Genomic DNA, 11078 nt, shown 5'->3' with positions numbered 1-11078 from the left:
ATTAATACTACGTTGAATATATATAGATTTCACCATCCTTTTAATTTTGCTTGCTTGCTTTGCAATTACTTTAAAGAAATATGAACAACCTTAGTCTTTCTTGATGTGTTTATCTATAAGAGGATTCAAATATATATTTAGGGTTTGTTTGGTCATAGAAAATGATTTTCAATTTTTTGCTTTAATTTTTTTATTTTAGGGAATGTGCTTTTAAATCTCTATTTTCTATTTGAATTTTTTTTTTTTTTTTTTTTTGCATTTAAATAAGTTTTCTAACTTTTTATTTTTTGTAGAGTAATTTTCTTAAAAATTAAGCCTATTTTCCATATCTAATTGAGCAATCCCTTTAATTTTCTTTCGTTGATATTAGCTATTATAAATATCAAATATTCATTGATTATTAGTTTGGATAGACTTTAAAATTAACTCAAATTAGCGAGTCAAGTTAGTTTGACTTTTTTTAATAACTTTATTGACCAAAAATTTGAACTTCTAATTCACGTTAGTTTGATTTTGTTTTAGACCTTTTCATCTACATCGAATCTAAGATTTTCATTTAACAAAGATAATATGTTGCCAGCATAAATGTTGTCAGATATGAATTAGCACGAAGAGGTGAGTGTGTGGGTCCCATCTCCCATGGGGCCCATTCCCTCCTCGGAAGCAAATTTTATGTTGTTCGATACGGGCAACATAAAAGTTTTGCTTCATTTAGTTTAATTGCACATTCTATATTAGATCGGTTCAATTCTATCTTATAATTGAGTCATTTCTAGATCTAAAAGCACGCATCACTTCATGATGAACTTAGAATCAAGTTCGGTTTACATTTAAAGTTTATGTAAATACTCGAACAGGGGGTGATTTGTTGCCCACATCGGGCACTGGCATCCAAGGGGGGTTGGACCCATGCCCCTCCTCTGATTTTGCCCGCATGGTGCAAATTCGGGCAACATAACAATTTCTATACTCAAACTAACCCAATAGTTTTGATAGACGCCACTGGCCGGTGTTTATGGACCTTAAGGCCGAATTAGGCCCAATAAATTCCCGATAGGTCAATACCGGAATTCCTGTTGAGAAGTCTAATTTGGAAAGCCCAATCCAGAAAACATCTTCTAATCTGGCTGAGCTTCGGCCTTTTCCGGTTGGCTGAGGCCCAACAATAAGACATTGAGCCTTGTCTGAGAAGGGCCAGAAGGCCCAATACTGTATGCACAGCCCAACTCAGTTCAAACCACAATTTAGATAATTTTAAGGTTTCATAAAATTGTAACAGTTCAATGCAAATTTGTATTATCCTAAAATATTTTTAAATATTTAGAAACTTAAGAAAATAAATTTAAATTTAATTTTGAGAAAACTTTATTTGAATAGAATCCTAAGTCTGAGATTAAGATTTAACTTAGAAGATTAAGTCCAAATCACTTCTCATCAAAATTCGCCCATGAGTTCAAAGCAAATTATCCATGTGACGTGATCATAGCCATCCAATATATCTACATTCGATTGTCCATATGGCATGATCATAATCTTCATTAATTCCATTATTATTATTATTATTATATTCTTATTGTGTCACTCTTTCTTGAATTTTCTAACTAATTTGATTACTTCTCAAAAATAAAGTCTCACCCTCTTTTTACAAGTGGAGCTAAGTGTTGAACAAATTTATGGTCAAAGATAGGCAGGAACACGCCCTGTCTTCAAAATTATTGTTTCCTAATTTTTAATTTGATATTTTGGTATCATAGTAAAAATAATGTAAAATAAAATTTAAATAAAAGATATACGTAATTAGTTCACAATGTATGACTTACGGAAAAGATAAATAGTGCTTTATTATAAAAAAAAAATTAAAACAATATAATAGTTCAGATCCTTCAAATTTAAAAATTTTTAATATGCTCAATTATTTACTCTTTGTTATTGAAAAAAATATTAAAAATATAATACTTGTCTTAATAGTTCAAGAACTTTTTTTCAGTATTAAACCTCTTCAAAGTAAACAATTAACTCATAGGATTGCAATCGAATCGAGCCGAGCCACGCCTAAACTCACGAGGCAACTTTTAGAATCAAATCTTAAAACTCGATTTAGACATAGATTATCAAAAGGTTGACGAGTCAAGCTCGAGTTCAAGCTCACAAGCTCGCCAATAGGGCCAAGGTTTTAGCGACCCTGAGCTATTTGAGTTCAAATTTGTTAAAATTACTTTTTAAAAAACCTAATCATCTGATATGTAAATAATCAACAAATACAACATCAACATGATAATAAACTAATAATAATTTGATGTTAAATAATATATTTATAAACGAGTTTGCTATCAAACTATTCGTAAACTTCTAATTGAGCATGTTTATGAGTTTTTAATCGAGTTTATCAGTATTCATAAGACTCTTATTGAACATGTTTGTAGGGTTTGACGAGCCAAGTTTTACTAAATTCAAACTCGCTCGTTTATAAATTAAGTTTTAAAATTAAACTAAAACTTGACTTATTTTTATCTTAATGAATGAGTTTTTATCAAGTTAAATACCGAAGTAACCCATCAAAACAACTTTTTTAAAGCAAATTATATTTAGAAAATATAACTAATTAAGTTAGTTGAACACTATAACTAATTTACATAAAAGGGGAAAAAAAAAAAAATTGTTTGGGGGAGGGAGGGATTGCTGCTTTCAGCGCGAGCGACTGATTGGTGGGGAAGGAAAGGCCAATCCATGATCAATCCCCCAATTGCTTCCGCCACACCACCACTTTTTCTTTCTTTTGAAAATAAAAAGATATATAACTGAGGCCATAATTTATCTGATCATAAAGGGTGCATCGCATGGGTTCTATTTTTAGAGAATATATTTGATCTCAATCATAATTATTACTATTGAGAAAATGAGTTCATCTCTATAACCTCACCAAAATACACGTAATAATGGTGGATCCCATGCATGCTTCAAATCCCATTTATTGGTACCGTATCGGATCGGATCGGATCCAACCAAATGAATGGTTAGTTTGAAAGGAAGAAGAAAGAAAGAAAGAAGCAGCTGGGTTGGGCACTCCACTACTGATAGCAATATATTGTCGGGACCATTTCCGGCGTGGAAAAAGCAATAATCCTAACTCCCCACCCCATGTGACTCTCCCTCTCTCCCTCCCCATCTTGATTCGTTTCTTTTCCATTTCGGTCGGGTCGGATCGGGTGATTCCTCTCCTTTTCAAGCTCCTCTCTTGCTTAGTTGGCCAACATGTTGGAACATTTCTCAGTGTAATTCCAACTATACAAATTTCTAATTTCTAAACCTTAAATAGATGAAAATTAGATATTTTTGTAATTTATTTATTTTAAAAATGATTAATCCATTTTTATTATTATTTTTTTTTATAATTTATCGACATGCCCCATTGCCAACAAAACTTTTAGCTTGTGAAGGGATCGAATTCAAGGCATCGCAACCCCACTTAGAGATGGGATAGGATAAAACTCATATCCCGTTGAGTATGAGATAAAATATTAAGGTTCGGGATCAAAGACAAGACGAGATCACCCCACTTGTAATAGCCATCATGATTAAATTTTAATCGTGTATAATTACATGAAAGTTAATGAGGGTACGTAAGTAATAATTATTTATAATTTTATATTAAATTTTAAAAACTAAGGAGCGATCAACAAATTTAAAATTTTACACAAGTTTAAAAAAAATAAATGATCATAACCATTCTTTTAGATTTAGACTTAATATTTAATATTTTAGTAGAGACATCCCACTTTTTATTTCATTTTAATTCCATTATTATTATTATGTCTAGCCACTAATTGATGACATGGTAACCCTTATTTATTCCACTATCTCACTGCATTAAACGTCTGACGCACAGCACAGTGTTGATCTCAAACAATCAGGATTACTAAAATTAATGTAAGGACATAATAGACATTTTATATAATAAAATTATCTATTGAAACTACATTATTATTATAAAATTAAGTAGAATTATTATTATTGCAATATATAGTTATTGATTTTATAAAAATAGATTCTAAATAGGAATGAATAGTGATAGTGATCCAATTATTATTGCTTAGAAAGAGCATTTTGTGTGGGTGTTTGTGTGCATACCCCTTGGCCCTTGTGTAGCAAAAGTGGGCAGCCTGAAGTCAAAGGAAGTTGAAGCATCAATCAGTGTCCCCAACACATGATGGATTCTTCTTCCACGTCTCTCTCTCTCTCTCTCTCTGTGTCTGTGTGTGTGCACCACAAGAACATTACATTTACTTCATCATCGATCATATCTTCAAATCTAAATATAACACTCTCCCACACCATCCAAACGTCATGCTCAGGAGCGAAAAGTAGGTTTTATTTGCCCTAAAATTGGGAGTCTCACCCCACAAAGAATACATGATTTAGGTGGCTTTGGCTCAGCCATGAGCTATATGAGTTATGAGCGATGGGCATTGATTGATTCCACAAACTAAACCAATGAATTCTTCTAAGAAAGTGATTTGAGGCATCAGCACAAGTAACTAGCATGAGCTAGCAGCATGCTGGCAAAATGCCTATTCCATTTTGACATTCCATTCTAAAGCCCACAAAGTGGAGGATTATATATTCTGAGATGCAAATGCTCCCCATGCATGCATTATCCACTGATTTGGGCTCAAGGAAGGAAGTAATTGCTTAAACAAACATTATTATTAATCTCTTTAATGATTTTTAAAAATTGATTTTATATAATAATAATAATAATAATATAATAATCACTAAAAAGTAAACAAAGCAAAACAGTAATTTTTTCTTCTTCTTCTTGCTAAGGCAAAAATTCGTAGATACAGAGATAATACATACACAAACCCAAATCTCTATGTACCAATCTAGACGAGTAGAGCCCCCATTTCTGGGATTTTTTTTTTTTTTTTTTTTTGGGGGGGGGGGGGGGGGGGGGGGGGGGGGGGTTGTGGGGGTTGAGGGTTGGTTGTTGCTCAAACCTGAAAAATACAAAAATAAAGAAGATTGGCTGAGGAATCATGGAACGATCATCAGAAGGGGACGACGTCGCTGCAAGCGAAATCGTCAGAATTGGCAATGGAATCCTCCGGCCACGAATCCCGAAGAAGCTTCAACAGCATCTGCGCTTTCCGCTTGGCTCTCTCCGTACAGTCGCTCTGCACCAGCAGAAGCAACTGCGTCAGCACGCCCGCCGCCACCGCCTCCCGCTGGCACTGCTCCGACGCAGAGCACAGCGACAGCAGGGCTCCCGCGGTGTACTCGGTGGCCCGGTCGGATATCTTTAGTATGATTCTGACCAGGAGAGGCACGGTGAGGGCGTGCCCGGCGAACGCGGCGCATCCGGACGGGATCCGGCAGAGCAGCTCCACCGTGGCCAGCGCTCTCTCGGCGTCGCATTTCTCGAAATCCGCCAGCCTGTCAATCACTGCCTCCACGGCGCCGGCCGCCACCGCCTTGTGCCGGTGGTGCTTCACCAGGCATAAAGCGAACAAGGCCTTGATTCCGACTTTAAGAGCACGCGGATATGCCAATGGATAGTTGAGAATTCCGACAACTCCTTCGTAGATTTCGTCGGCATTGCTGATTTGCGCTCGGAGATCCGGCGATCTCGTGCCTGCGACGACGATCTCGATGAGAGCGGCCGAGTTAACTCGGACTTCAATCGAAGAATGGAACAGGAGAGACACGAGGTATCCAATTCGATCTGGATCGGAAGCCACCAACACGCACTCGGGTTCGGAAAGCGGAAACATAGATAACATCGCGAGTGACTCGTGAGTCAACTCGGACAAGTCCGAATCCATATTGGAAAAAGCGATTGAGAGGAGGATTTCGCGTGCGTTGTGAGCGGAGATCACGGACCGGTTCTTATCCGAGTCACGAGCGAGTCCTCTGAGCCGTCGAACTGCCGTGAGCCTGGTATGCATCGGAGTCGTCTCCGACGAGGCTTGGCTGAGAAGAGTGCGAACCATGGCAGGATCGGCGGGCTGCTTCGGAGTCGGAATCCGTTCGACGCCGAACGAGCGGTTCGCAACGCACCATTCCTGGATGAGCCGGCGGAGGGTGTGGTTGGGGATGAGGGTGAAGTCGGTGAGCGGCGCTCGGGTGACCGGACACGTGATGTTACCGGTGGCAACCCACGACTCGATGCTGGTTCTGTCATAGGTTTGACCGGTGCAGACCGTGACAGGGTCACGCATGAGCTCCAGCGAGATCGGACACCTGAAGTGGTATGGGATCTGGACCCCCACGTCCAACGGCTCCAAGCTGCCAGGCATGTTTTTCTTCACACAGTCTCTCTCTCTCTCTCTCTCTCTATATATATATATAATCGCTCTCTCACTCTCTGTATATGTATATTTATATATGTTTCTCTCTCTAGAAAGGACTAAGTGCGAGTATACCAAATCTGAGGGCTCTGCAAATTCTCTTCCACTCCGGTCCGCTTTGCTTTCTCTTATATGAACTGAAAAACAGAGGGACATACCAACAGGGCCGTAGGTAGGGTCTCTCTCTCTCTCTCTCTCTCTTATCTGACAGGCAACTCACACACGTGTGTGTCATTTACTTAACCATAGTTGGGAGTTGGGTCAAGGGTAGGTTTTGGTCAAATGTAATGTGCTCTCTGATAGGGCCCCACCTCCATGCTAAAATCTTACTCCTGTTTACATCAACTCATTAATTTTCCTGATTTTTTTTTACTACTGTTTCTTCTTGACTCTGATTTAATTCTTTGTGGCCCTGCGGGCCGGCTGTCTTGTCCTTGCAATGCAAGCATACCCCCCTGGTTTGGTGTCATTATCCTTTTACCCATACTTTAGTGTAACCTATTAATTTGTTTATAAAGCTCTTATTACAAAATTCATACATTAATTTTTCTTAATAAGATATATATTTATATATATATATAGGTTGTATATATTATATGCCTTTTTCGTCATCTCTCTGTTTAATCATTTACTTAATATGATATTTCTTTGATTGCCAATTTACTGAAATTCCAGGGGGATGCCCAAAGGTTAATTAGAAATGAAAAAAGCTTTTAAAAGCATCTGAATAATATTCATTTGTAGAAGGAAACATTCCAATCTAAATTATTCATGTCAATCCAGAAAATTAAAGGACTTTCAACTTTTGTTCTGGGCACACAAAAAGGTCACGGGCTTCTTTCAAAATTGTCTGTAAAAAGAAACCTTCTTCATCCTTTTGATGAGATTTGCAAGTGTTCACACTGCATAGTAGTAGTGCCGTTAGTTCACTCGCAGTATAACGTTCACCCCTTAAAAGCTTCTTCCAAGCAAAAAGAACAACAAAATGGATAAAAGTTCCTTTAGATCCCAATTGCAACTTCACAGGCAGAATCTCCAAATTGAAAATTTCTTATTATCACGCTCCGAAAGATTTTACTGAACTGCCATTGGTGCATTACAACCTAGCATAGGCTGTGAACCCACCAAAATGCTTTTGCTTTTCAGCCAAACATTTTTGCCTTTCCTTGCTTTGGACATTTTTATTGTTCCTTTATATATTGACAATGTTTGTTAATTTATATATATATATATAATACTAATGTAATGTCATTAGTTGTGCGTTCATATTCTGTCGGTAAGAAAATTTTTAGTTTCAAACATACTGTGTTATTCAATCTGATGCGGGAAAGTTTTAAATTTCTGACAAGGCGGAGGACAATCTTTAACCCATTCGTGCAAAATTAAAAGCGAAATGTACAGGGAACGGATGTTCACGTCTCTTCTGACTCTGAGCAAAGAGGAAGCAGCGATCTCGGAGACAACAGTAGACACCGACAGACAACAGTAGTACCCGCATAACCCCATGATTCAAACAAGCAATATAAGGAGATGGAGGCAGTATTGTATTGGAAGGAAGGCTGGTTTTTTTTACTGTAGTCTGTGGGTGGGGCGTTGTAGAACGGTCAAAGAACAAACGTGAACGGAGCAAAAAGCGGGGGGGCCAGGTTGTCTCTCTCTTCCCCCTAGCTAGATCTCTCTCTTGATTCGATCCACAAAAATATTTTGCCCTTACCTTAGGATAAACATTAACCTCGACGACAGAAACAGGGGGAGTTTGGTTTGGTACTGCTATTGACGGCTGGGTCCCCCGGATGGGGACGACAATTATTCATAATTATTAAGTAGTAGGTCCAATAAGTGTTCCCGTTTGATGACAAACCAAATTCCCCTAGCAAAAATGTTATCAGATCTCGTTCCATTTGCTACACACATTTGGGCTACAAGAGAATCTATCACATGCTGTATTTTGCCTTATAGTAAGAGTGAGAAGACAGTGATGGAGAAAGCCCAGTCCTCCTCACTCACTAGTGAGTAGTGACCATTAGACCAAGCGATGGAGTGGGTGTCACTGTTGGCGTTAGAAAAAGCTACCTTACACTAGATTATATGTAGCATTAGCAAATTTAAGATATCGAATTCGAGAGTCATATAAAAATCTGTGGGAATACGTAGAAAAGCGTGTTGGGCTGGAGAGGCGGGGGTGGTTCTGGGACAGTGCGGGGGGGGGGGTCACGAGCCACGCCCGGGGCGACCCAGAATTGTCTGCGGTCAACCGGGCAGGATTGGGGGATACGGCTTACACCTTTGGTTGGGTTGGCTTCCCCGTGCACGTGCTGGGGTGCACCTCTCGCACGTGTTCCCAGCTAAGCCACGGTTTTCCTGAATTAGCCTTTCTTTGACCGGTCGCTTCGCTCTATATATAACTCCCGTGTCTGTCTCTTCCTTCCCCCCCCCCCCCCCCCCCCCCCTTCTCTCTCTCTCTCTCTCTCTCTGTTCCTGCTGACTTAAAGTACGGAATTCCAGGCTCCTCCTCCCAAGAAATATTACCTTATCCATTAGAAAATATAAATATATATATATATAAACAGTAAATAAAAGGAACTGCTTTGCTTAAGAAGAAAGGGCCATTGACGAGTCAGAAAGTATTCGAGATTAGGAAAAACCTTGAGGTTTAAGTCACTTACAATTGAGTCTGTAATTATCCTTTCCCCCCCCTCTTCTGGTCCCACTCGTGAATCGCTACTGGAGCTGAACGTTACCAGTTAACCTGCCGAAATGGATAGGCTTGTGCAAAATTCATTCTAAGCTACAAACAAATCTCACTGCACCCAAGTCCGTCCGGCCTCCTCAGATGATGAGATCCGAGGAAATTAAATTAAATTAAATTAAATTAAAATAGAGGTTTTATGGACTAGATTAATTTCCTTTTGCCCTGCAAAACAGAAATTTTGTCAATGCATTCAGCCCACTTAATTTAATTGCTCTGATGATCCACTTAAGAAGCAACTTACAAGAACGTAAAATGGTCTAAATTCACGCTTAATTTTCCGCACCCTTTTCATGTAAGTTCGTGTCTTTATATTATGTGGTTGTAGACTCAATTTTGTCTCATTAGAATAATCGTATATAAATAAACCCAATATATATGATTATAATACATCACAATTCAATAAGCATGTTATTCAAGTAAAAAAATAATCTTGTGATTTGAAGTTGTAAGACTTGGTTAGATTTATAGTTTTGTTCGCTTAAAATTTATATTATAAGTGAATTTGTATTTTTTGTTTAAAAATTGTTGTCACGATCCCAATCTTATAGTAGTAATTATCTAATATCTATATTTCTTTCTTATTATGCTTTAGACTATTGTCATATTATACGTTTTAGTTTATTATTAACTGAAAAGATAAAATAATTTATAAATAGATTAAAATAGTTAAAGAACAAGTACTTGATGAATGATATTTAATTTCTTCTCTCTCAAATTCTCTTTCTCTCCCTATTCTCTATGAATTCTCTCTTTCGTCTTTTTATTTCTCCCTCAATTTCTTCTAAATTCCCTTAGAACCGTAGGCTAAACCTAGAAGCATGATGGTTGTATCTTTGACTAATTGAGTGGATTGTCTCAATTTTGGAATTGTGGATATAAAATTTATGTTGAATTTTTATTTTTATTTTTTTGTTGGGTAAGGTAATTGTACCTGAATTTATTTTGTCTTTAGATAAAAGGTATTGTTCTCAAGTGCAAACTAATTTTATTTATTGATAATAAATTTATCGTATATTTTATTAACAAATAAAATTATTTTAAAATTAAAAATAATACACATCTTTAATTAATTAAAAATAAGATGCATTTATATTTGGGATTGATTGATCATTCTAATATTAATCTAACAAAAACTTTGTGAAAATGTGATTCTCCCAAGTTATATATATAAAAGCAAGGGATGGGTGGGGAGTGGTCACTTGGAAGCTTGCGCTGTCTGTCAACTTATAACGTAACCAATGGAGTTGTTTGCTAAATTAGAAACAACCGGCGAAAGTTCCCCCCCCCCTTCCTTAAATAAACTAATGCCCTTTGAAACCTTAATTATGGGATCCACTACTCTTTCATCCATGACTGATGGATTAATTGGTGTGGATTGTAAAGTTATAGCAGCTGGTAGATGCATTTTTTTTCTTTATTTTATGAGAAGGCCATGGTTAGAATAAACTATATAGCCCTCCTCGATCGGGGCCTAAAAAAAAGCTTCTTCACAAAAGTAAAATAGGGCAATAAATTAAAAAAAAAAAAAAAAAGTTTACTTCGGCCTCAGCCCTTAATTAGCTTTTTTTTTTTGGGTAGCATAAAGTTGGCCTTCCTTTAGGGTAATTTTATAATCTTTGCTGACGTGGCAACCAACGGTGTCTTATTTATGGGCAACTTGAATAAGACATATTTCATAGGTCTATATTTATGGGTAATTTAACAAATAATCTAATAAAAATCTCTACATATTTCATAGGTCTATATTAATTATTATATATCTTGATTTAAAAAATATTATAAAATTATTTTAATAAATATGAGTGATTCTTTTGGGACGGTAAGTAAGGTTTTAATAGTATCTTTGTAATAATTTTAAATTAAAATAAAAAATATTTTAGATATTTAAAATTACAAATTAATACTAAATAACGATATTTTAGATAGAAAAGGTAAAGGTAAGGTAAGGTAAGGTAAGGTAAGGTGGTGACTGGTGATTT

The 11078-nt window shown here is 36.9% G+C and overlaps 1 protein-coding gene across 1 annotated transcript; it reads right to left on the bottom strand.

The window, feature by feature from the left end:
- Nucleotides 1-4780: 4780 nt before the first annotated feature.
- On the bottom strand, nt 4781-6501 carry LOC127792758 (U-box domain-containing protein 26-like). Its single transcript, XM_052323330.1, has one exon. It carries the CDS (start codon nt 6294-6296, stop codon nt 5049-5051), a length of 1248 nt encoding a protein of 415 aa, XP_052179290.1. The 5' UTR covers nt 6297-6501; the 3' UTR covers nt 4781-5048.
- Nucleotides 6502-11078: the final 4577 nt, after the last annotated feature.

Source organism: Diospyros lotus, unplaced genomic scaffold (genome assembly GCF_014633365.1).
Source record: "Diospyros lotus cultivar Yz01 unplaced genomic scaffold, ASM1463336v1 superscaf1, whole genome shotgun sequence".
NCBI classification, from domain to species: Eukaryota; Viridiplantae; Streptophyta; class Magnoliopsida; order Ericales; family Ebenaceae; genus Diospyros; species Diospyros lotus.
The sequence above is the reverse complement of the archived record's forward strand: the minus strand, read 5'-3'. Positions and strand labels throughout refer to the sequence as shown.